Raw genomic sequence first — 27,849 nt, 5'->3', positions numbered from 1 at the left:
TCTTAGGGCTGAGTTTTTGGGGCTCGCTCCCCACTTCCCCTTACGGTCATGCGTTGAGGTGATAACTAGTCATGTGACCATGGCACTATGACTAGCTTTAGGTGGTTTCAGACGGCAACAAGACGGGGAAAAATGGGAACCGCAAGGCTGAGGGAGAAGATGACAATTCACATTGTCTCAATCCCCCCCACCAAGCCAAGGTTACCCTTTTGACCTCTCGTCCAGGTTGTCCGACTGAAAAGAATGATTTTGTTTATTTACAATATTTACAATGCGAGTAAATCGCCATAATAATGGCGAGTAGATCACCGTAAATGCTTGGCAAGTAAATCGCCGTTGTTGTTGCAAGTATTGCCGTAATATAAAAATTGATTTTATGAAAATATTTACAGGTATTGCAAGTAGATTGCCAGATATACAAGTGGATTGCCCGTATTTTATTCAATTGCAAGTGTATTGCCGGATATGCAAGTAGATTGCCGAAAAAAATTAATTTGATAAAATTATTTTTAAGTATTGCGAGTAGATCGTCAGTATTTAATTTTTGCAATTGCGAGTGGTATCGTCCGGTATGCAAGTAGATTGCCGTAAAAAAAAAATTAATTTGAAAATTATTTACAAGTTTTGCGAGTAGATCGTCAGTATTCAAATTTTTCAATTGCGAGTAGTATCGTCCGGTATGCAAGTATATTGCCAGTAATTAATTGCAAGCCGTAAGGGATACTAAAATATTAAAGTTTAGTCACCCTTTTCAGGTTCACTTCTATTCTGGGACTTCGATCTGGATCAGCCTAGAAGTGTGTATTTACCGCTTACGAACTAATATTACAAGATACTGTTAAAAATAATTTCGTAATATTTACAATTAATAATTAAATACAATTATTTTTTTTTTTTGAAAGTCGAGGACTGTAAAGAAGTAGTACTATTGAAAGATTTCGATTATTCAGTCTGCCAACTGCTCCCAGACTCGACGCTGTAATTAAAAATTATTACAATTGGCAATAATAAATGAAATGAATGAATGAGATGAGTATGAATTTGATGGAAAATATTGTTGGAGTATATCCACTTCGGTAACGCATGATAAATTTTCTTATCAACTACTTAGTGTATGACTGTATTATTTTATTTTAATTTTAGGTCCGAATCGGTAACGTAAAAATTTTCTTGTTCTTCTGGTTTCTTGATCGCACGTAGATGAGCTTGATGAAATTTCTCCGCTTCTTCTTGGGTATACCTAGTTGATGTCCAATCCGTAGGCCCTGAGTATCTTTGGTTACAGGTGTTGTAATATGAGTAATTACTGAGCGTTGGCAATAGAGTACTTTGTGTGTCGTTGGATTCAGCAGCATACTTAATCGGATAGTGACAAGTAATATGTCCATTGTGAATAACTGATTCAGGGGCGTCTGTTTTATCTTCGGAAACGTCAGCAATAGTTGTGGTACATTCTTTTGGTTGAATCTCTTCTGCAGGAGTCCTGATAGAGCATTTCAAGTCTACCAGGCCGCTTACGCGTTTTCTTGAAGTTGCGGGACGATGACGGACAGATAGTCCCGCTCTCATACGTAGTTCATCGGTTACAGGTCCACAGCAAACCTCGGCAACGTGTCCGATTCTAGTACAACGACCGCAAACCTGGACTTTCTGTGCAGATGTTTGTGATGTTGGAATCGTATTCGTGTGAGTACCTTTTTCGAGTGTGGCGTTTATAAGCAATTGATCCAGCTTTTGCAAAATTATTTTCATCATAGTTTCTAAATTTATTAATAGACTAGTAGACTCAGAATTTAAGTTGTTGATGTGTATGTCAGGCTGTACTGGATATTGCATACTCATGTGTGGCAGCGACGTGTGAGTTGGTAGTGGGACTGTTGAGTGCGCGTACGGTTCCCGCGCAAGTAAGCCAGACATGGCCGACTGCAGCCCGTTTGCTTGTGTAGCCGAAACGTATGTAGGAAGACATGGGACTACGTAAGCAGCCGAAAAAGACTTTGCTGCTTGTGACGTTACCGTAGCAGCGGAAAATAATTCCCTGGTCCTCCACGTGCTTGAAGTACTTGTCTGAAGGTTTGCAGGCGACAAACTTGTACTGGATGGTCGCAGGACAGTATTAGTTATCTGGAGTAGATGTTGCCGTTCAGCTCGCAATGTTTCGATTTCTGTTCGCAGGTGCGAAACGACGTTCTGTAGGACGGCGACGGAGGTTGTATTTTCGGCCTGCTCAGTTATTGGATCAACCCCACTAATATTGTGAGAATAAGTACTAACGTTGCCGTTCACACTAGTGGTAACAATATTATGATTATTAATTTGTTGACTGTGGGTGCTTAACGTGCTGTTATGTACGTCATGCGTCTGTAAGAAAGCAGCGAGTTCCTCTATTGCGTTGGTGCTCGGTATCGACGCACCCGATGTCATAGGAAAATGTAAAAGATTCTCAGGATTATTAGCCAAGTTGACCGAAGCGGGTAGTTGCGAAATCGGCGTTCTCTGTGACGGCATCGTTTGACAGGGAAGTTCTCTTACTTGATTTTAATTCAAAAATATATTCTTTGCAGAAATAATAGTTTATAAAAATTTTATTATTGATACTTTTAATTAATCTGAGCTGATTAAAATTTTATCGGATTATAAATAGATTTATTTCATCAAGAATTGTCACAATGAAATTTTATTTCAAAGCTGTTGAGATTTATTTATTTATTAAATGTAGCAAATTAATAATTTATTTTGGTAATTAGGATTCTTGATGACTAATAAATTTTTATTTATTACTGCAAAGATTTTATTTGTAGATTGTTTACGTTTTTAATTTGTTATTGGTAAGAGTTTTGTCGAGCAAAAGATATTGTATGTTAAGCCGGAAACGAGTATAATAATCTTTTGTATATTACAAAGAACGTTATAAATTTATTTACTACACTTAGAAGATATCCGAACAAAAGTTTTATTTGAAAATTTTATTTTGTATTTATTTTGCGTTGTTCTTGTCAAATAAACTGTTATGAAATAAATGCTAGCTTCTAGTATTACAGGGCGCGTGATTAGTATAATCTCAAGGTCAAAGTACAAATAATATTTTTATAGGAACAAACTAGCACACAAAATTACAATGACAATTATTGTTTGATACAATTTATAATAAATAAAAGAAATTTTAAAATAATAAACTATTTTATGAAATTAGATGCTGGTAATGAATGATAAAATGTAATGGAATGATGAATGTAGAAAATTATATTTTTTCTGATACTGGTAAGAAATTTAATTTAAAATTGTGACTAGAAATTTGGTAAAAATTTTGGGTAAAGCCGTGACAAAAATTAATAAAATTTTTCGTTGCCGGTTTGAACTACTGCAAAGTCCCTGTTCGAGCGCCAGTTGAGACAAATCGCTTTTCGTCTTCGCGATTTCTACCAGCAGCCACCAGAATTCGCGGGTTGAACCCTGGCTTAGGCTGGCCTCTAACAAATTTTATTTTACTTGGACAGAGCAGTGGGCTGGGGTTCTTGCAAAGCAAAGACCCGCACTTATTCAAACTCGGCAACGTATGAGAAAACTTATCAACTTACCTCACGGCTTATTAAATTATAGAATATTCTTATTGATGGTCAAATTACTATTTGTAACTTAATTAATATTTATTTTATCAGACTATTTAATAATCTTACTAGTAAAATAGGAAATAAGTAGGATGAACAGTGATAGATGGAATAAAAGGAATTAATCAGAATACTTTGCAAGTTTATTGCCAATTATAATAAATTCAATTACTTACAGTAACGGTTTACGCAGAATACAATATTAGTGGTCCTGGCTGGAACGCAGGATACGCAGTCGTGGCCACGTGGAATAAATCCTTATCGTACACTGATTTTAGTATTTATTTTATTTTATTACCGCGAATGTGTCGCCGGTAACGTATAATACTTTCAATGTACTTAAATTTGATTATAATTAATAACTAGTAAACAATTCAAAAGATACTATATTGCAAGTTAATTGCCAGGAAAATATGCGTTTTACAAAATATAAAATACGTAAGTATCGCAAGTGTAACAATTAATATTAAATAATAGGAACGTCTAAACGTTAACGGATCCAGGATCGAAGTGAAGTTCAATCACCGTAGGGTCTTAGGGCTGAGTTTTTGGGGCTCGCTCCCCACTTCCCCTTACGGTCATGCGTTGAGGTGATAACTAGTCATGTGACCATGGCACTATGACTAGCTTTAGGTGGTTTCAGACGGCAACGAGACGGGGAAAAATGGGAACCGCAAGGCTGAGGGAGAAGATGACAATTCACATTGTCTCAATATATTTTGCCTTAAAGTCCGAGTGACAGGATCAAGCCAGCGGGTTTGTGTAGAGTTCTTAGCTCTACTAGATCTTGTGATCGACTGACTTGATTCTGTCGCTCCTTGGTATAATACATTATCAAATACATTATAATACATTATCAAAACTGTTAACGTTGCATCTCAGGTTTCCTATGAGAGAATCGTCGTGGCCCGGGTCGCATGCATCGTCATCTGTTTAGACTATCCGCGAGCCACGGCGACTCTTATCGCCAGAGATTTCCGTTACATTGTTGGCGGTGAGTAAAAATAATATCGCCAACAAAGTAACGATTTATTAATTTATTATTTAATTATGATTCTAAGAAGTGTCGAACCGTTTATTCGCCCACCGCGGCGAATAAATAATTCGAGACTTCAAAAAAAAAATTTCTAAAAATTTTTATTCAAATTTAATTAAAGCCAGAACGTAACACCATCCAAAAATTACTTATGTAAATATGAGTGTGCATTATTATTAATTTTTTTCGTTAAACTTTTTCAAGAATCGAGTGCCGGTCGAAAAATATTAAAGACTTTTGTATTATGATAAAAACTATTAAAAACTTTTTTATCTTTCTTTGCATCCAATAATTTTGTAAAATATAATTTTCCTTAATGTAAATAACTTACAAAACATTTTAATAAAATCAATTTTATTCAATATTCAGTTTTTTTTTTTCTACATTGTTCTGGGGGTACCCTGTATATATTTAGGTAATCAATTACATTTTTTATAATATAATTTTCATATTTGTTTATCACCATATTTTGCCCGCAAAAATAAAATTTTTTTTATATGGTCATTGAAAATTTTGTGTATTTATTTTGAATTTCTAACAATTTTTATAACAATTTGTAATAGACTTTATCAAATTTTACAAAATGCTACCCCACACTAGATGCAGTAGTGACATCAAATTCTCTAAAGTTTTATGAAATATTATAAAATATTATATAATTTAATAAAATTTTATGCAATTATAGAAAATTTTATCTAATTATTACTTCCCTTCTGAGATCTTACTTTATAAAATTGTGTAAATTTGTATAAGATTTTATAAGATTGCATATAATTTTATGAAATCCTATACAACTTTATATAATTTTATGAAATTTCATCTAAATATTACTTCTCTTCTAAGGACTTACTTCATAAAATTATATAAAATTGTATAAGATTGTATAAAATTTTATATAATTTTATGGAATCGTATAAAACTTTATAAAATTTCATCTAAATATTACTTCCCTTCTAAGAAATTACTTTATAAAATTGTATAAAATGTTATATAATTTTATGAAATAGTATAAAAGTTTATACAATATTATAAAATTTTTTAAAATTTCATGCAATTACATCAGTAGTGAAACAGGGGGAGTTCAACCCCCCGATAACGTAGTACTCTACCTTACCGACTGTCGCGAATACCACCTGTCGGTAATGTACCATATCTGCGGTCGGTAATTTGTACATATCTGAGGTGGGTAAGTCACCACCGGTCGGTAAAGTAGGAATTATCTTTATCGACTGTTGCTGATACCGACTCTAGGTAAGATTTTACCGACCAGCTGTAAATTATCATGTGTATGACGAAAAATACTGCCACACTATGATCAGAGCTGGTACCTTATCGTGTACCAGCTCTGATAATAGCATGACATGTATTTATATATGATCATTCGGATTCTTTATATATTGAAACAGGGTGTAGCACGAGCACTTGCGAGAAGCCCCCAAGTCCCTGCCATCTCGCGGTTTAGTTCTTCCCCCCACCACTCTGTTTTAGCGGGTAACTCGTTAGTGGGGGAGAATGAAGCTGCGCGAATGCTTCGATGACATCACCTTCTGCGTCGTTTTCCGTTACTAAGCTCATATTTCAGACCAAGTGGGGGAATATGAACCTACGCAATTGCGTCTTTTTACCCGATTACGTCATCTTTTACGTCATACGACAAGTCCAAACTCGTTTTTTTCGATCACCGAGTGGGGGAATAAAGAGTTGAGTGGGTGACTCTCGCGGCCATATGCATCAGTCTGCTCAAGTTTTTCGAAATCGTGATATCGCCTGCCTTGATTATCACTTTCTCCTACGTTTCGCGAGGACTCAAATACGTCATGTTTACGATACTCTCTCATTGGAATTACAAAATAATGATAAAATAAGAGATTACTCATTTTGCATGGACCACTACCCAGCGTCTGGTGGTGATTGGGATATTTGTGGAATATGGCTTTATCCATACCGAAAAGATTGCCCAAAGTGTATAAATAATAGTAATTCTATAAAAATAATAATTCACAAAACAAGTTAAAATATACATACAATTTAATTAAACTTATGCTATTGGAATGTATTAGGTTAAGATTATAAATAATAAAACAAATTAAATCATCGGTAAAAAAATTTTTATTTATTCATTCATTCTTTTAATCAATACAGGTTCTATAATATAACTTGATCTTTCTATCCTATTTTTAAACCTTTCTCGATCTCGAGCCATTTGCTCCCATTCACCTCGTCTAGCAGTTTTGTATGCATACCTCCATGTGTACATATAATGTATAGTTGGCGTCAGATCAAATTGCACAACCATGTTTCAAGTCAATTTCCGTACAGTGCTGCTGATGGGATTATACTCAACTATACGATCGTGAATGATTAAACAATAAGCCGTTGTGTTTTGTGGAAATTGATTTGTGGATTCAAACTCCAATCGAATGTCTACTGGTCCAGATTTAATAGCCTCATTCTGTTTAGAGCAGTCTATAACACAGAGTGGAGCTTCTTGCAGAAATTTCCGCTTTGTCAACAGTGGCTCAGGCTCTTTATTGTAGTATGAAGATTGAAAATCAGTGTACATATTATACAATAAAGCATACTGATTGTCGTTTATGTCCAAATTAAGATCCCCGTACGGATAACTCTGTGAGTTCAGGAATAACTTTACGTTCCGAAGCGCACAGTGATCAAATCGACTTGCGTTCTTCCTTGCGTCGTTTTTTCTTGCTGTCTGAAATCCGAGGATGACGTAACGTGGCTTCTCCAGTTGTGTTGATGTTTTGACAGCCCAAATGTGTCTTGAGGTTGCTGGTAACAGCGGATACTCATACAATTCCCAGGTTCGAAAACTAATTGAGATAGCTGGATCACTGGTAATATAATTTAATGCTTGAATTTTCTCCTTGTCTGAAAGCGTTACATACGGCACAATCCACTCAATTTTTTGTAAAGTCAATTTTACTTCCTCAGCACCCGCTCCTGCCGCTGCTTGTTGTATGTAAGCATTAATGTCACTGTTTGAAATTGTAAGAACTATCTCTAGCTGAACATTCATGAGAACTTTCAGATAATCTTCAGCAAAACCACTCAAAATATTCAGCGGAATCAATAAATCAAAATTTCCTGCAGCGTTGATCAATTTGACATTATCTTCCATTACCCAGCCAGCATTCTCTAAAGTACTCAACTGATTTGGACTAAATGATACATAACCTTTCATCAGGCTTGTTATACCGACGTTACTGCTTCGATCAACTTCAACACCATTCATAAGTAAACGGAATTCTTTAATCATGTGGACAATCCCCATATTAACCAAGTTGGTGGTAGCAACGACAGCAGTATTATCATTCTTAGTAAACTTTCCGAGAATATGGAGTGCACTTTTGCTAGGAAGTATGCACAAATTTTGATTCTGGATGGTGATACGAACTTCATCATTGTTGTTCAAAGTCGACGATGCATAGGGTTGATGAGCATGCAGTTCATAGTGAGCAATTGACTCATCGAATATAATTGGTCGTTGGATATCCAATATATTAGCCATTATTTTTTATATCCTCTGTCACCTACTGCACCGTACTTTTTGCCTTTCTCGTAACCGCCGTACGCTGTACTACCTTTTATGCTTGGTGCTGAATATTTATCTTTGCTGTCTTTAAAATCTGTACCGTATTTACGTTGTTGGCTCTCTAAATACTTCTTCAAGTTGTTTGTAGCGTCGTTATTAGACATTATACTCAACAGCTTACCACCTAAGTCTTTCGACACGGGATTATGCAGCAGAAGTTAAATTTTATTTTGTTAATCTTCCACGTAAACGTAGTCCTAGACTTTTCAGGAACTGCTCGTTCTGATGTGTTAACGCCTTGTGAGGTCTTCTTCGACTGATTGTGCTTGGTCATGTTGATATCTTTTTATAGCCAGCGCCACTCTTTGTATCATATACAATACCCATTTTATATCGTTCTCACATGTAATCTTATGGTTATAGTTTCACCCCTAAAATTTGCTAATTTTCCATCCTGATCTACTATACGTAGTCTTATATTATATATAGCATCTGCGGTGATTGGAAGGTAAATGACGTGTGATGGCAACTCCACAATCTTATATCCTGGTGGTACACCCGGAAAAAACTCGTGAATCGTGTGCACTTTGCGCTCATTTATATAAGCACCTGTGGTTATATTACACTCAACCCTTAGGGCATTTAGCTTTAGTATGGCCACAGGTAAATCTGATGAGTGAGTTTTGTTTGGTTGAAGCCGACGATTTTTGAAACCTAACAGCCGACCAATAGAATCTTTAGGTATAAAATTTATAACCTGATCACATTTAATTTCACTTCTTAGTTCATTATTATTTGCTTTTATACTGATGCTAAGTCTCGGTAATGCTTTTCGTATGTATTTCTCAATATCTCCGATTTCATAACTACCAGTCGGTATTTTAATTACCTTTTCTTTAACAGGAACAATTTTGTTGGGGGTTATTTTCTTAGAAATATCTCTCTGAGATTGCACATCAACCTCTGGGTCCAATGAAACATTATCATCACTTCTCGTCGCTATAAACACATCTCGTTTTGTCCTTTTTGCATCAGGTTTGTCGATATTTCCTACATTGTTATCCACGATGTCATTCTTGTCTCCTTGTTCTTCATTATCCGGAGGATAAGTTACATAAAACTTATTAGCGCCAATGTCTATATTAGGTATCGAATTAAATGTCAGCAATTCTACAAGACCCAAGACATAATTCTTTCCCTCTGACAGTTCAATTGGTGGGAAATAATTTGCCTCTAACACAGAGGACGATCCTGTCAACGTTAACGTGAAAGACTCAGCCATGACTAATGTCCTGAGGAACTAGTCATATCAATTTAAAGTCGTCCGGAAAGAAATTTTAGACACAAATGTCCACATATAATTGTGTCAAAGTCTTGATATCTTTTATGATTATATTTCACGCTACCAACATCGAGATATTTTATAAGATCTTCTGGTGGTTGTAAATCACCAAAACTATCGAAATAAATTACTTTATCACGACTTTTCTTGTACGCCACCCAATGAGTTCCAGATCCAAATTTATCATCAAGATTGACAATAGCTGATTCGAATTCTTTAGGTCCAGATTTTGGCAGATCGTTTCTCATGAAAACACCGCGGAAATTGGGTATCTTTAATGCCTTGGCGTATTTCATCAAGTCGATGTTTGTAAGTGCTCGATGTGGTAGCTCTACTTGTTTTTTGACTTACATCCTCTTCCAACCGATGGATATGGCCACAAATATAGTCCCATACCACGTCTGTATTGCTTTAAGTATAAGCCTTTACCTATGGCTATCTCTTCCATTTTAGAATTATGTCTCTTGCTCTCCTCTAACTGTCTTTTGGTTGAACTAGCATCGTTAACAGCCTTCGCAACCGCCGCAGCGCCACCAGCGAGAGCACCGGTTGCTGAAAGACCTGCAAATAGGGGGATCAAAAACGGAAGTACACCACCGATTTTAGATGGAACTGGTAGTATACGTGGCTGTCGAACATTTTTCTTTTCACCAGATTTTTTCACCTCTTGTCGAGCCCCTTTGAGTGCAGATTTAATTGGATCACCACCTGCTTGCATTGCTTGCTTAGCAGCTGTCACAATTTTCCTCAGCGCCACCTTGGGTCGTTTGCTGGTACTTTTCTTCTTCTTACCACTCTTTCTCCTCTTCTTACCCACCATTCTCTTGTTCTTACCACCCATTCTTTTCTTCTTACCACCCATTCTCTTCTTCTTCATTCCCATTCCGAAGCGTTTTTTTGCCTTCATGATTTTGTTTATACTCCAAGCAGCGGCTTTTTCTCCAATAGTTGCGTCTTTCGCTTGAAAACGTTCCCACGCTTTATCAGCTAATATTTTATCAGCCTCGTGACGCGCCCCTAAATTTTCTCGATTTTTCGAGTAAGCAATATCGTGATTCTTACACGCTGCATCCAGAGGATTGATACCAGGATCACCACGAGCCAATCTCTTCTCTAACTTCGTTCCTGGACCACAATACTGATAACCAGGTATATGAAGTTCAAAAGGTAGCTTGTTAATGATACTGTTGACAATACCTTTCCCACTTATACGTCCGCACTCCATCACAGCGACATAATGACTGATAATAAATCATTATAAATTATCATACTTATAGTCTTAGAAATGAGTTGTCACTCTAACAGTGAACCGTTAACATGGAGTTCAAAAAACACGACGCTAAATTACCTGTGATAAATTTCGATCAAATTGTTCAAGGCACCGGAGTAAAAACGATCAAAAGACATGGTGCTTTACTACCGAACAGTGTGCGGGCAGTGTTTTGTGGCCCGTCGAACTGTGGTAAAACAAATGCCTTATTATCACTTATTATTCATCCCAATGGTCTGAGATTCAACAACATTTACCTTTACTCAAAATCTCTTAATCAGCCGAAATACAAGTTTTTAGAGTCACTTCTCAAGCCCATAGAGGGTGTAGGATTTTTCCCATTCAATGAACATGAGGATGTGGTTAAACCTGAGGATGCAAAACCTAATTCACTAATGATATTTGACGATGTTGCTTGTGAAAAACAGGATCACATTAGAGCTTACTTTTGTATGGGTCGACACAAAGACGTAGACAGTTTTTATTTGTGTCAAACTTATACACGCATTCCTAAGCATTTAATACGTGACAATGTAAATTTTTTGGTTCTTTTCCGCCAAGATGAGATGAATTTAAAACATGTATATGATGATCATGTAAATACAGACATGTCATACAATTCATTCAAAGACCTATGCTCTGCATGTTGGAATGATGGCAAATATGGTTTTGTGGTAATTGATAAAGACAGTGAGCTCAACAATGGAAGATACAGAAAAGGATTTGACTGCTTTATTAGTATAAATTAAAGTGTAACTCTTAATATAAATCATATATCTAGTGAACTCCAATACATCAACATGAAGCTTGAAGAGATTTCGAAACAAAAAGATGTGCTGCGTCAGATATCTGAAGCAAGTGACGCCATCAGACGAAAGCATAAAATGCTGAAGTTAGGTAAAGATAGCGCTGAAAAAGCTATGGGTGAAATGTTCAAACCCATAGTTACACCATTACAGAGCCTAGTTGAATCGTCGAAACAAAAAATTAAGCAAGAAGTCAAGGAGGAAATTAAAGAAGAGGTTAAACAAAAGGACAATTCAACACTCAACAATAAAACTGAATTTGATGATACAAGTCATTATGATAGCTTAATCTCTGATGACGATGTGAGTAGTAGAACTCTTAATGAGACCCAAATAAATCCCTCTGCTTCAAGTACTCCTGCTAAACCGGGTAGTTTAGTTAAATCCTATTTAGCCAAAGTGTATAGAAAAAGTAAAGAAATAGATTTGAGATATGGTGTTCGTCGGCGGTACAATGATTTTTATATCGGTGATTCAGAAATAAATTTTGAAGAAAATACATTTTATGTTAAAGATCATGAATATCCTATAACTCCTGGTTTATTAGAACTACTGTTTAAAAAATCACCCAATGATGCGAGTGTTACACAAGACGATAAAAATACATACCTAGAGATCATTAAAAACACAAACACTTATAGAAAAAATTACAAATCAGACGGCAGTATTTATGAAGATTCTACAATAAAGTTTAATACTTATATTGCTGATTTTCTTACAAAGACATCTAAGGGAAAAGGATTACCTAAATATAAGATTGTAAAGAAGAAGAAAACACATATGGACTATGTTTATTGGGATAATCCAAATGAACTGGTTGATCGTCTACGTTTACTCATGGCATCTCAAGCAGCTGGTAATCCAAGTCACACAAATGAAATTATATCAATAATCAAAGAGTTACGGGAGGCTGGAATTATATATTAACTGTATTTTTTAACTATTTCGACCAGTCTTCTGCTGTTCATAGAAGTGTACAGAACAAAAATGAGTATTGACATATTTGGACGTTCGTTAATGACAGCTGCACTTATTAGTGGACCACCTGGGCCACCTGGAGTTGGTTTTAAGTTGACTCCTGGTGGAGATTATGATTTGGAGAGTAAAAAATTGTGTCGTGTTGGTGATCCTTCAGATGATAATGATGTAGCAACATTGAAATTTACACGTGATCTAGTTCATAAAAAATTGACTTTAATGTATGATAGTATGAAAGATGATCTGTCCGAGATCATTTCACTGTTGCATGCCCAAGTAGTAACACTAGATTCTACAGTAGTCACATTAAAGAAAGAGGTTCAAGAACTAAAATTGAGGTTAAAAAAACAGAAAACAAGAAAAGAATCACTTGATGAGAATACCCAACGTATAAAAAAATTGGAGGCTAAAATTTTCAACGATGGAGGACAAAAAGTCAGTAATAGCTTATGAGCTCCATAAGCAAGCTCGTAGAAATTATCTGCGACGTCATGTTGATATCCGAGGACTCGATGAATCTTGGCAGGCAGATTTAGTTGAAATGATCCCATACGCTACTTCAAATAAAGGAAATAAATACTTGCTGACGGTGATAGATATATTCTCCAAGTACGCTTGGGCTGTACCAATTAAAAATAAAAGTGCTAGTGATGTTACGAATGCAATGAAATCTATATTCCAACAAGGACGTGTTCCGAAAAATCTTCATGTTGATCAAGGCAAAGAGTTTTACAATAAAGAGTTCAAAGATCTTATGAAGCAGTATAAAATTAATATGTACTCAACGTTCAGCAACCTGAAAGCATCCATATGTGAGCGTTTTAACCGAACACTTAAAACTAATATGTGGCGCCAATTCTCTGCTCGTGGTAATTATAAATGGATCAGCATGCTAGAAGAATTGTTAAATACATATAATAATACTAAACATCGGACAATTAAAATGAAACCTGTTGATGTAACTGCTGCTAATGAAAAAGAACTGTTTAAAAATATATACAAACCTCTTCAAATGCAGCAGCGAGTACGAAAATCTAAGTTTAAAGTTGGAGATAAAGTTCGAATTAGCAAACACAAACATGTGTTTGAGAAAGGTTACACCGCTAACTGGACAACAGAGATTTTCACTATAAAATCTGTACAAAATACCGTACCTACAACCTACAGACTTGTAGACTATCAGGAACAGCCGATAGAAGGTGGATTCTACGATGAAGAACTCAGCAAAGTTAAATATCCGGATGTTTACCTGGTAGAAAAAGTTATAAAAACACGTGGAAATAAATTATATGTAAAGTGGCTTGGCTTTGATAGCTCTCACAATAGCTGGATAAATAAATCTGATCTGTAAAAATGTATTATATTTTTGAAATAAAACAAAGTAATTTTTAATCATGTATATAAGTTTTATTTTTTTTACTAGCCTAAAATTTATAACTATTTTTTTACATTTTTCGTCTTTTGTTTGGTCTCGGTATAGTCATAATTTCATCTCTTGACACTTCGTAACCCCATGGTACAGTATCAGTACTGTTTAACAGAAGCTGACGTTTGTCATCTTCCCAACTTAAAGCTATCTTATTCTGAACTATCGTACTTACATTATGTTTATTACTTTTAATTACATATTGTTCCTTACTTAAATTTACATGATCATTTAAACATCGTTTGAAATCCTCAAAAGTGATAGTTCGCAAAGTCGGACGTTTGACACCTTTGGCTCGCTTTTTTACCTGATCTTCATTATGAATTTTAAAAGCATACAACTTTGCTCTAAGTCCAGTGAATTCTGTCATAATTTTGCCATTATTCTCGTCCTTCATCAGACCTAAAACTTTTTTATTAACTAGTGGTATATTGTAAACATTATCAGGTGGATAATCAGAGGTGTCAAACTTGTCGATATCACGTTTGATGATCTCATAGATGTCTGGTACAATAAAATGGTATATAAGACTGTCAGTATCAGTGTACATTAATTTTGATTCTTCATTTGCAAAATTATGTTTAACATAATTATAATGAAAGTCATATATATAAGTTTTTGATAGATCTAATATACAAAAACCAACATAAATTGGTTTGTTAAAGCGTACTTTTGCCGCCTTCAATTCAACAATTATAATGTTCTCATCAAAAATAGTAAGACTATGGAAGTTAGGCTTACAAATATAGTCAGCAGCACCGTATCTACCGGTCCATCTTGTTACTATATGAATTTCTTTGTATTTTCTGACATTTTCCATAGTCTTACCAAAAACGGCATTATTCATAAGTTTATAAAAGTCCTTTTCAAACTCATTCTTAGCAGCTTTTCTGCAATCTGTATTTTTATCTATATATGACTTGAGCCATGGTGACTGCTCAAATTTTAAAACTCTATGAATCTTTGTTAATTTTAAACCTAAATCTAAACATTGTTTTAAATTCTTATAATGTATAACATAATTTTTTTTATCATATAAAGTCGTCGATAATTTAGTATACTTGCTACCCGGTGGTGAAAAGTGTTCAGGACACAGTGGTAAATCTTTATGTAGATCATGCAATTCCTGAGGATAATGTAGATCAACTTCTAATACATAGCCAACACTATGGATGTCGTTCAAAAATTGATCTACGTTATCGACGTCAAAAGTAAGATCTTCAGGCGGATAAACCCATTCGAATGAACCTTTTGGTAGCGGCATACTCATAGCAGCACCATACAAATTATTTACATCGTAATACATTAAATAGGATTCAGCTTTATTAGGATCAAAGCTGGATCCCATGTAACGATTATTTGCCGCTGCATACCTATTTGTACACTGAGATACACCACCCCTTATACCTTTTTCAATAAAAAGCATCATTTCAGGATCAGTAAATAACTCGAGTTCAACATTTGTATATTTTAACATCGCATCGAAAGCGAGTCCCGGTGCCGTATAGTAATGTAAAGGATCTAAGCTATAGGTAGCCATACAATTATGTCTAAAATTTTGGAATATGTCCGCTAAAAGAAGGACATCGGTCTTTAAATATAAATCAGAATATTCGCCTAATGTCTTGATATCAAATTTATTCCAAACTAGTTGAGCAAGAGCGTAATCATTATCAGATACACTATCGTCCGGTAATTTGGAATAAAATGAGTCCTGATCGGGCAACTGTTTGTCGTTAAGTTTGTCAATACCAGTTACGTACTCGTATGGGAATACACCCTTTCGAGTAACTAATTTAAATTTTTCTGGATCACTGTAATGTTGTTGAGTAATCTGTTTATCACAATCATTTAAATTAGATGCTAATTTGTCAAGACTAGATGCCATAAACCTGAATGAATCTATAAAACGTAAGCAAACTGATGTATTTTTAACATATTTCGTGAAAGATATATAACGTTCTTTGTTAATTGGTAATAATGTAATTTTACCCTCGAAAACGGTTGATAAAGATTTTATTATAAAATGGGAATCGTAACCAGATAAATTATGAAATACTACTGGTATAGTGTGAGATGTTCTATAATTTATATTACAAGATAAGTGAGCTGGGCCGCGATAATTACCAGTAAAATGACAGTGATCGTAGCATTTATCTGTAGCAGAAGTTATAGATCTTTCACAAATATGACAAACAGTTGCTTGCTCAAGACTCTCTTTTTGTTGTCTCGACAGAGGTTTCATAGCAACAGGATCTTTCAAGTATGATTCGACTTCTAATGCTAAACATTCTAATTTTTTTACAAACCACTCAATGCAGGTTTGTGATCGATTGAGTTCAAATTTAGATAAATTGTTATTATAACTGCAAAAGCGATAAAATGCTATACTATGTGGTATATGTTTGTCAAAATTATCATTGTCTTGGGGCTCAAGTGTACATTCTAGGTCTGCATAGACAACAAACGGTACAGTATCTTTATAGTGGTAATTTTTAAACTTTAAAATTTTATTTTCTTCAGTCGGAAATGTCATGTGAACTTTATTTAATGCTAAACAGTCTTTTATATGATCTTCAAACGATTTTTCTAATTTAAAATGGTTCAAGCATCGGTCACAAAAAAATAATTTGCTATGTGAAGCTGATATCTGACTTTTTACTAATCGTGAGAGATCTTTAATTAGAGCAAAATGATATATAGGTTCGTAATCTTTATACTCATTACTTTTCATATTTAAATTAACATTAGCTTGTAACATTAGAAGGTGGACTGTTTTTCTATTAGGTTTACAATATTTACTTAAATATAATGGAATTATAATACTTTTTTCAGACTTTTTCTTTGTAAAATGAGATTCAATACCATATACATTAATTGTTAAGTCATTTAGTCTTTCAAACTTTGGAATTTGGTTAAGTGTCATAGGAAATTTAATACCTGTATATTCTAAGACAGCACTATAATGAGGATACGCCGATGTTCTCTCAGGATGTGAGGAGTTGGGAAGATGAATCGCAGCAACGACGCTCCATAGAAAACAGTACTCATCAAAGTTTTCAATGTTGAGCACAGCTCGTTTCGTTTGAATATCTCGAGGGAGTCTCACAAACGTTGAAGTCCCACCTTGCAGAGGTGTGTATTTTGACATGGTTACCACCAGGTTGGTAATCTCCGTCAAACTCCACCCTGAATCCTTTTGATTAAATTCTTCCACTTTGTTTAACATTTTATCATATACAAAGTCCGTATACCACTCAGCTAGCGATGTTGCAGGTAAAATCGCCCGACTCTTAGTGTTAAATGATTTGACTTCTTCTTCAACCGATGTATTTTTTTTAAATTTACAAAATAGTTCAACATTCACTTTAACACCTGCAACGTTTTCCAGCATTTCTTGGATTTTATCCAAGACAATGTCTCTAGACACATTTAAAAAATCTCTCAAGTCAGTATGAGAGCGATTGATTATTGATCCTGTTTTAATGTTATTCGAAAAAGCGTTCTCGAGGTCTTGCCATTTAACAGATTGATTATTTACACTTAAATCACCACCTGCTACCTGCCCACTTAATTGTAGAAACTGATTACTGTACCAACATAGAACTGCTATGTTTGCTTGTACACTTCGTCGGACTTGAACGGTTGTATTAGAATCTATCAAGATAGTATTAAAATAGTCTATTGTGTCATTACAAACACTGTAAGACCTCTGACATTGCTCTTCATCCACCACCTCCGATTGCAAATCATTATATGATTGTGCCACCGTATTTACTAAATCATGGAGAGCTTTAATTAAACCTCGTTGCGACATTTTTCTAATTGTTTGATAAAACACTGTGTATTAAAATGTCGGATCACAAACACTTGTGGATCAGGAAAAAATTATTTTATATAAAAACTTAAGATGTGTTCACATAAAGATTTACACTTCAACTGTAATTTATGTACGTTTTCACAAGCTATTTAAGCTTTCGACTATAGGTGTAATGTCATCAACGTTTCTGAGTATTCAAAACGAGGAACACACAGAGGGTAAAAAAAGTTTTATAAGTATGTTATAAGTTATAAAAATAATTTACTTGGGTGGTATAGATTCAAAGAAAAGTATATATCATCGATCTTATGAGATTTAAAACAGAGAGTATAAATACATAATAAATTTAAGAATTATGAGTATTGCATATCGATGCTAGCACAGATCTCATTAAGCAGTGTAATAAAAATTGATTACTTCCGGTGATAGAGTGATCGATGACAGGTAGGTGTTACAAAAATTATTTACTTGGGTGGTACAGATTAAAAAGAAACGTATATATCAATAACATCAACGATCTTTTTGAGATTTAAAACAGAGAGTAATAAATTTATGAGTATCAAATATCGATGCTAGTACAGATCTCATTAAGAGGTGTGATAAAAATTGTTTATTTCCGGTGATCGATGACCGATATAATAAATTACATAGAAGGGTGTTATAAAAATTATTTACTTGGGTGGTATAAAGTATAGAACTTACATATGAAATTTAAAACAGAGAGTTAAATAAATAATGAGACTGTGAGTATCAAATATCGATGATAGTACAGATCTCATTAAGCGGTGTAATAAAAATTATTTATGTTAAAGTGTTGAGCATATTAAAAATTACATAGAAGAGTGTTACATATCAATAACATCATCAATGGTTTAAAATTTTAATAAAAAAGATCTCTGGAATTTTTTTTATTGAGAGAGGTTTAAAAAATTATAAAATTAATATATGAATTGAGGTATCAAATATAAGATTTATTATATATATATATATATATATATATACGATTTGGATCATAAGAAAAATGTTTATGTTGGGTAGATGGTACAAAAAAATATTCGAGAATATATGTACCATATGTAATTTAATATATATATTTACTTAAGATCGTGAGATCGATAATATCTTTTAGGAAAGGTATAGGTAAAAAGAAATAAATGAAGTTACTAAAGATGGGTAAAAAACTGTTAATCTATGGATAATACAGATTTAGTATCGATTTTTTTCAGATAGATGGCAGAGTTAACATGATTCCCTATTTTATCGACATGTTCAAAAAATTTTCAAATATATCTTTTAAATATAAATTTTTAATTATTATGGAAAAAGTGAATTTTTCAGACAAATAGGATAAGACAAATTAAATTAATAGAGTTAATTTCATAGCAGATGATATAGTTTTTTAGTAAAAAAAAAAGTCTTGCAGCATAGAGTTATATGTATTATTTCAAGTTAAAGTGAGACACCCATATCTATCACTACATGTTAGAGCGAGATGCTCTATGGGTGTTTCTTACACATGCGAACGTTTTATGGGTTTGTTTATTAATTTTTGATACTCGACTGTGATTTCATTGATCTCTCATTATACAAAGTTCATAGATCGTGAAACAGTCGATGACAATTGAAGTGAGAGTATAAAAAAATTTCAATCAGTTTTTTTAAAATTATTTCGAGAAAAAAAATATACAGTGGGTGTTTTTTAAGAGTTTATGAACAATTTTGATATTATTTTTTTAGAAAATATACAGTGAAGTGTTTTATAAACTATTTTTTGGATATTATTTTTTAAAAAATATACAGTGAAGTGTTTTTATGAACTATTTTTTCAAATTATAACTTGGAGGATTTTTTTTGAGAAGCTTTTTTATTACTACGGAAGAAAACATTTAAGGTGAGTTAGTTAGCAGTAACTCTTTGTATCATAAAGTGAAGGATATTTTTTTGATATGAAAAAAATTTATAAAATTCCGTAGATGGGTAACACATTTAGTTATGATATGATCATACCCCTCCGATGGATTAGGTTTCCAAGGTTGATAGATGGGGTAATGAATTTAATAGCTAGTGCTTTGGAAAGGGCTGTTCGCAATGGGAATAATTTGGATGGAACATTATTCCGAATGGAAGGGTTAATAGCTGAATTAAACATTCAGCATAATGATCTTTGTTGGTGGTTCCGTATCCCATATATCGATGCTGATAGAACCGATCCGCGGTTCTATTATAATGCCACTCGCGATCCATTCTTGGGAATCTGGCGCGGGGTGCTTACTAAATTCAAAAACCCCGGTCCTTCAGGTATTATTTTTTTTACACCTTATCATCGATATATAATACTCTTTCGTTATTACTTTTTTATTATTTATTACAGAGAATCATTTGGATGATTATTGCATGCGATATGCAGTTTTATTCCCAAAACACTGGGTTGAAAACTTCTCAGTGGAAGAGGTGCGATATTTTATCGAGCCTCAACTGTGGGATAGAGTGTCGGCAAATGAGCCAATCAAGGATTCCACCGTCACATTCTTTGGTGAGGAGGCGTCCTTAGAAATAAATGATGAAAGGGTTGCGTGGCACTTTAGGCTCATAGATGGATCGCAGGATTCCAGGGATTATGTAATCACCAATGATTTTATACCACCATTGTTCTACGTATTCGATAGGGCAATATCCGAGCGGGAACATGAAGAGTTCCATAACAGTGTTGTTCATGCGGTCACAGAGCAAGAACTTTATTGCTCTGAGGACGAAAATGCGAGTACTGTAATCCTCTCAGATCTGGAGGATGCAAATAATGTTGATGATGATGCTGATACAGTAATCCTCTCAGATCCAGAGGATGTGTAACCCGTTTATTTTTTTAAGTGTTTATTATAAATCAAATATAACGAAAAAAATATCATTATTATATTATTATATTTATTATAATTATAATTATTATATTATTTTTTTTAATGTTAATAAAATTTTTTCTTTTGTATGTATGTATGGGTTTGAAACTGATTTTTTTAAGATAGATTTTTTAATATATTTTTTCCGAGTAAGTCCTTCAACATGTGGTGTGTTCGGTCTGTAGATGTTAGAGTGAGACAATCTATGGGAGAGGGCTAAAGGTTCTCTCTCACTCGAATGTGCATCATAGGCTTGTTTTTAGTTTTCGATACTTGTTGACAAAACAATGAATGCCTTCTTTCAAAATGCTGCTAGATTTCATGTCAAGTTTGATCATAAGCGTTTCGACAGTTTAAGAGCAAACTACGATATAGTTTTTCTCAAGTTTTTTCTGTGTTAAATAATTTGTGAGTTTTAAATAATCTAATCCAATAGTAAGTATGTATAATTTGCTAAAATTTTAAGTATTAGAGGTGGTGTGTGATTTTTAATTGATTAACTGTGCATTTTTTTTTTTCACAGGTTGAATAAGAACTAGTTATCATTATCCTGATATTGAGAACTGTAAGTATTCGTTTTTTTTTTTAGTAGAAAAACAAATTATTTAATTTTTATTATAAATTATTTTTTTAAAATTTATAATCATAAATTTTTTATTTGCATATGACAATTTATAGGTTTTCAATAGAATCATCATTATCATCATTATTGACAGCGTCAATATATCGAGGAAGTAAGTAATAATCTTTCAAATTATCGTAAGAAAATGTTGATTAAAAAAACTTGCTAATTTTTTCATTTATGTTTCAGTTTTTAAAAAATGATAAACGGTATATCATATGGATACATCATCCCGAATGAGTGGGCTGATCATGCAATCGGCCTAATATGGCGGATAATTCTTCCATTCCTTCGGAATATTATTGCGTCAGGACAGCAGCTGGATGGAGAAACTATTACAGTGGGTGGTGTATCCACAATTTTAAGGGTGTGGAACGCTAGGCTGTGTTGGTTTTTCTCAAAACCCGGGGACCAAACACCATCACCATACCACTATCGATTCAGCCCGAATCTACTGGCGGAACAGTTCCCGGAATTCCAAAGGATATATGGAATCGAACTTCCACCACTTTCATGGATGGAAGCTCTGAATGGTAAGATGTTTTTGTTATTTTATTATTTTTCTTTAATTATATTTTTATAGCATGATTTTTAAGGGGTTAGGGGTAGTCAGAATTTTCAAAAAATCGATTTTTTTTTTTTTGCATTTTCTTAAAGTATAATATTTTAAAAATATTGTGTGAAAATTTGAAGTGAATCCGACAAATTCTTTTCGAGTTATTTAACAATGACCAAAGGACGCTCGGGTGCTACGTGGCATTCGAGAGCAGGTAGCTAGAAACAGCTGCAAGCAACCGACTTTTCGGGTTTCATTGTCATGAATATCTCCCCATTTTAATGTATTTATAATTATATATATATATATATATATATATATATATATATATATATATCCTTCTACATATATTCACAATTTGTAGGTAGTACAAGAACTGAAAAATAATTTTTGGTTGCCAGTATACCTGTAGTCGTTGCACTGATCAGTCGATAGTTTTGTGATAAATTATTTCTCAAGTGAATTAAATTATTAACCATGGGACGTGATTCTAGAAAGGTTTCAAGAGAACTTCGGAGTTCTGAAAAAATTAATAAGTCGCGTTCAGTCAAAAGAAAGAATGTTTTTAATCCGAAAACAGCCGAACGTGATGAAAGTATTCAGAGTACATCTTCTAAAAAATTAAAACAAAACACTGAAGATGATGTACCTGAAGACAGCAGTACTGAATTTCGAATAATAAATTTTATTCAGGTATTCACTGCAATTGAATGGATGGGGAGTCGATTACGTACGCTGAAGAGTAAACAAAAAGGTCTTGGTGGTCGAGGTAAGCTCACAGGAAAATTAATAGACAAACTAACTGTGTACTATGGTTTAGCAATACGCCGGCATTGTGATTCTATTGAAAATATGAAATCTGCTATAATGGCAACCTTTTATCACTACGGCTCGAGTGATGAAAAACCGAATCATGATATGTGTCCAAAAGGCGAAGAATCTTGGTGCTCTTACCAGCGCGCTGAAGCAAGAGGAGAGCTTGATACCTTTTCTCACGATTATTCTCCTTTACCTTGTGATGTTTTAAAAGCTATCAAGCCTATATACGAAGATCTTAGTAATGAAAATTTACTTTCAAGATGTGTAGGTGGATTCAATCAGAATAATAATGAAAGCTTTAACCAACTAGTATGGAAAATATGCCCAAAAACGGTAAATACTAGTTTTACTATCGTACAAATAGCTGCATACGTTGCTATGTGTATATTTAATGAGGGTATAAATTCATTATTAGTCTTGATGAATACACTAGGACTTAATTGTGGGCCTAATTCTCATCGGTATGCAGAAAGAATGGATGCTGCACGTATCAAAGTAGCAGATAAGCGCGCTAATGATAACACCCGAGAAGGTCGATTGCAACGTAGGCACCAGCAAATCGATATTTTGGAAGCTGCTATGTCGGCTGAAGAGCTATTATATGGTCCAGGAATAGATGACTCAGTGTAAGTTATTAAATAATTCTTATAATTCGACATAAATCCATAGCAAAACTTTAAATGCGTTTTTCTCAAAACTATGTTTTCTGAACTGGTGATCACTGTAACTTAAAAACTGCTCGGTAGATTTCAATAAAATTTATTGTACTTTTGAAATACATTAAAAACTCGTGCCTGATCGAAGGATTTTTTTTTTTTTTCAAAATTTCGATTTTTTTTTAACAATAAACTGTCGGTTTTTTTCTCGAAAATTTGAAAAAAATTTCCTGAGGCCGCCATTTTGTTAATTTCGAAAAAAAAAAAAAAAGCTTCGATCAGGCACAAGATTATCTATCAATAAAACTAATTTTTCTTGTCCGATTGATTTTAGATGAATCTCCAAGGACTTATGATGATCACCGCAAAGGACTTCGGGAGGAACGGGCTCTACAAAAACAGCGATAACTTTTTGAATTATTAATTTTTTTTTTTGAAATTTTCGTGAAGTCAAATCGAAACGTGTTCTAATAAAGCTATGTTTTTATTTTTGTCAAATAAAGTAATTAACTACAAAAAAAAAATTATTGAAAATCATCATTTTTTCATACCCCTGAGTACCCCTAACCCCTTAAAATATGTATTATTTTTTAGATGTGGTTTTGCTGAACCTGACTTACAGCGTCCTGATGCCGCAAAGTTGGGTAACCCAAAATTTGACGGATGAGATCGCGGATACAATAATAGCCGCCCTTCAACCTGGTGTTGATGATCCTGATGGGGTCATTTTCACACTAGGAGGGATCACCGTCCAATTAGGTGTGTTCCCTGAGGCGATGTGCTGGTGGTATCGGGAAGTGGATAACGATGGTGGGGTATCCTACTTCCAAAGCGCGAACCTGCATACTCAGGGTCCGGTGGCGAACAATGGCCCACTCCAAATATATTGGCCTGATGACGACATGAGCACCGATGATGGTTTTGAGGATGGGTCATCATCATCATCATCGTCATCAGAAGATGATGATTAAGTATAAGTTCTCATTAAGATTTTTTATTAATTTTAAATATACTTAGGATAGTTATGTAATTTTTAAAAATAGTTTTTTCAATTTTTAAATACTAAAGTATTTTATGGTACGTTAGATATATAGATTTATAATACCCCTAATTTTTAATTTTTTTAATTTTTTATATAGAGTCGATTATTTAATTATATTTTTTTAATTATGTTAGTAAAATATTATAAAATGATGTTAAATAAAGTTATAAATTGATATTCAATTATGTTATTTGTAAGCTCATCTTATAAAATACCCTTTCTTCTTAGATTAAGGTTGCAGTACCACGGTAATTATTATGTTTTATTACTATTTGTATTATTATTATTCAATTCAATATTTTTTTTCGTATGATTATTGATTTAACTAAGATAATAGACATTCTGCGCATGTGTGGGTCTTTGTCATAATTGCCGGGGTTCATATATGTGTTACGTCCAGCTAAAATGCTGAACGTTGTATTTTATTTTTAATTTCTGTTGTATTTATTAAAATTGAGCCGACGACCAGATTTTATTTTTTTTTTTTTATCATTTTTATGTTTCGATAATATTTAGTGATAAGACATGACGAATGTAAAATGCTCTTAAGGGATTAAGACTTGTTTGCTTTGATATTTTTTTGAAATGCTAGAGCAAACACCTAAATGTAATTATAATGACCCCTCAGGCAACTGTAAAGGCCTAAAGGCCAGCTGAAACACTTTTCATAGAAAACCAAAAATATTTATCAGCAAAAGTGTACGTGGAATATATTTTTTAGTTACAAATAAATATAATCTTAATCCCTTACTTTCTTTCTGAGTGCACTTTTGTCGAGACATCTCGGGATCATAGAACAAATAGACAAAATAATTTTTTTTTATCGATAACGAAATAGCCATTAAGGAAACAAATTTAGGTGTCTAGACGAAAATGACGAAATAGTCATTAAGGGAATTTAATAAAAAAATTACTATTTAAAATAATTTTGACTAACAAAAATAGTAGAAAATTTATAACAATAAATAAATAATTTCTAAAACGTAATATCTCTTAGATTCAAATATTAAAAGAATAACTAATAATCAAATAGAGTCGGCTGCTAGCCACCTATTTTCAATTCAAATTAGGATTTAATTGACTAACAAAAATAGTAGAAAACTTATAACAATAAATAAATAAAATAGGCTCAACGCCAATCAAAAATATAATGTCAATTAAAATTAATATTTTAAGTTAACAAATCATAATGTTATAAAGAATAATAAATAAATTTAAACATTTAAATTTAAAATATTGTTATAAGTAAAAAATTGTACATGTGGATGGATGTGTGGGTGCGCACGCACATAGGCCCACATAGGGGTGTGCCCTTACCGCTTTCCTAAGGTGAAAATCTTAGAGAAAGGGAAAGGACCCATAGGAACTGTGTTCCGATTGGACACAATTTCCCCCAAACAATAGACGAAATAGGATCCGATAAGGAATTATAAAAAGGGTCGTAAAACAAAAAAATAGTTAGTCCCGGACAAGAGGTCGATTGAGGCAGTGAAGTACAAGTCACAGTGTCTTCACAAAATTCAAGTTACACTAGTTCCGTACTAGTTTAGTTGTTCTTTTTTTAAATATTCATACACTTTACACTAGTTCCGCACTAGTTTAATTGTTCTTTTTACAAGTGTCCTCACACTTTTGTATTTGTTCCACACTAGTTTCAGTTTCAATTTACGAGTATTCTATTGATTTAGTGTTTTTATAAAATAAATTTAACTGTGAAAACAAAATCTTAAACAAAAATTAATACGCTAGAATCAGTGAAATCTACTACCACTACGATAAAAATTATCCAGTTGCTGCGACATCAGGTATTGTAAACTTAAGTTATCATATAATACGAACGGACTTCCAAGCCGAGAATCTCTCGTGACACCAATTATTAGAAATATCTTATGCTAAAATTAATTATACGAGTAAGTGTGGGCGGCTCGCCACCTTACGTATCCGTTAATTTCAAATTATTGTATCCACGTAATTGAAAAGTTGTTTAATTGTAGAATATATAGTGATTTTAATTGTATAACCATTTAATTTTTTTTATTTCAAAACACCTCCCAGGTATTTACACTCAGTGTGATCCCGGTCTATTGGTCGAAAGACTAGGGCCGAAAATAAATAATAAGAATTACTGTCCATATCACAGTGCAACCCACTTTCTGGACGTAACAAAAATGGCGCTCGAACAGGGACACATCTGAGTTTATCTGAGAGTTTAGAATATTAGAATTTAAATTTGAGTTTTTGGGGAAATAGCTTTACTTCCTTTCTTGCTTGCTGGAAGCGCGAAAAAGCGCACTAGCTTTTTCCTTCCTTGCTGGAAGCGCGAAAAAGCGCACTAGCTCACCCATTCCTTACTGGATGCGCGAAATAGCTGCTCTAGTTCCTTGCATTTTTACCGGATGCGCGATACAGCTGCTCTGGTTCTTTTTTCCTTCCTTGCTGGAAGCGCGAAAAAGCGCACTAGCTCACCCATTCCTTACTGGATGCGCGAAATAGCTGCTCTAGTTCCTTGCATTTTTACCGGATGCGCGATACAGCTGCTCTGGTTCTTTTTTCCTTCCTTGCTGGACGCGCGAAAAAGCGCACTAGCTTTTTCCTTCCTTGCTGGACGCGCGAAAAAGCGCACTAGCTTCACCTGTTCCGATTTACCTACGCCTAAAACATTACGTAAAGCAGGGCACCGTATTTAATACTATCGGAAACAGGAAGAAATACAGAGAGAACTATAGAATGAATACAAAATAAAGATGAATTAAAGTATAATTTTTAAAAAAAAAAAAAAAAAAAAAAAAATACAACACCAGAAATTTTTGACGTTATGGCTTTGGCACCAAACCAAAATATATCCCTACACGATGCCCTTTCGTTCGTGCCTAAATTTGAGGGAAATCCCGGTGAATTATTGGATTTCCTGAAATGTTGTAAAGACGCGAAATCCGTGTTACCTGACGGAGCTGAGGGAAATTTAGTGAAATTAATTTACGGTTTTAAATTAAGCGCGTTTGTCAAAGCCTCAATTAATTCGGAAATTCCGACAAGCATGACCGATTTATTTGCAAAACTGAAAAGGATTTTTGCACCAGCAAAATCTTTGTTTCAACTTCAGGGCGAACTAGGCCGGATATATCAACGTGACGGGGAAGCCGTGTTAGATTTCATGAATCGATTACGGAAAAAAAGATACGAAATCGTCGGATGTTATGAAATCGAAAATACCGAGTTGACTGACGGACAATTCGAAGACTTTAAAATACAGATAGACGCATCGATATTGGGTTGCTTTACGAAAAATTTAAATGACGAGATTGACCAGCGGATGCCAGAGTGTCGTAATGTTGACGAGGCTCTGACAGCCGCGATGAAAATTGAAAGAAAATTAACCGCGCGGAAAGAGTTACGTCGCGAGCAAAACATAGAAAATCAG

General features: G+C 33.9%; 6 protein-coding genes across 7 annotated transcripts in view; 4 read left to right on the top strand and 2 right to left on the bottom strand.

The window, feature by feature from the left end:
• LOC130666292 (uncharacterized) overlaps positions 1-27,849 on the top strand; it is a 197,526-nt gene that overhangs the window by 76,130 nt on the left and 93,547 nt on the right. The window lies entirely within an intron of this gene.
• On the bottom strand, positions 6,944-8,173 carry LOC130666877 (uncharacterized). The gene has a single exon (XM_057468197.1). The coding sequence runs from the start codon at positions 8,171-8,173 to the stop codon at positions 6,944-6,946; it is 1,230 nt and encodes a 409-aa protein (XP_057324180.1).
• On the top strand, positions 11,610-12,542 carry LOC130666876 (uncharacterized). Its single transcript, XM_057468196.1, has one exon. The coding sequence runs from the start codon at positions 11,610-11,612 to the stop codon at positions 12,540-12,542; it is 933 nt and encodes a 310-aa protein (XP_057324179.1).
• Positions 14,039-17,836, bottom strand: LOC130666874 (uncharacterized). The gene is made up of 3 exons (XM_057468193.1): positions 17,737-17,836; positions 15,088-17,676; positions 14,039-15,003 (listed from the first exon to the last, which is right to left on the bottom strand). Exons 1-3 carry the CDS (start codon positions 17,834-17,836, stop codon positions 14,039-14,041), a joined length of 3,654 nt encoding a protein of 1,217 aa, XP_057324176.1.
• On the top strand, positions 20,131-24,521 carry LOC130666293 (uncharacterized). 2 transcript variants are annotated; one of them, XM_057467129.1, is made up of 4 exons: positions 20,131-21,298; positions 21,412-21,467; positions 21,545-21,888; positions 23,981-24,521. In XM_057467129.1, the coding sequence occupies exons 3-4, from the start codon at positions 21,555-21,557 to the stop codon at positions 24,355-24,357; spliced, it is 711 nt and encodes a 236-aa protein (XP_057323112.1). In that variant the 5' UTR covers positions 20,131-21,298; positions 21,412-21,467; positions 21,545-21,554; the 3' UTR covers positions 24,358-24,521. The 2 variants fall into 2 exon arrangements, with proteins under 2 accessions (XP_057323112.1, XP_057323113.1); XM_057467130.1 differs by having other exon boundaries at positions 21,412-21,888.
• Positions 21,885-23,924, top strand: LOC130666291 (uncharacterized). Its single transcript, XM_057467126.1, has 2 exons — positions 21,885-23,356; positions 23,721-23,924. The coding sequence occupies exons 1-2, from the start codon at positions 22,389-22,391 to the stop codon at positions 23,722-23,724; spliced, it is 972 nt and encodes a 323-aa protein (XP_057323109.1). The 5' UTR covers positions 21,885-22,388; the 3' UTR covers positions 23,725-23,924.

Source organism: Microplitis mediator, chromosome 4, assembly GCF_029852145.1.
Source record: "Microplitis mediator isolate UGA2020A chromosome 4, iyMicMedi2.1, whole genome shotgun sequence".
Lineage (NCBI taxonomy): Eukaryota > Metazoa > Arthropoda > Insecta > Hymenoptera > Braconidae > Microplitis > Microplitis mediator.
The sequence above is the reverse complement of the archived record's forward strand: the minus strand, read 5'-3'. Positions and strand labels throughout refer to the sequence as shown.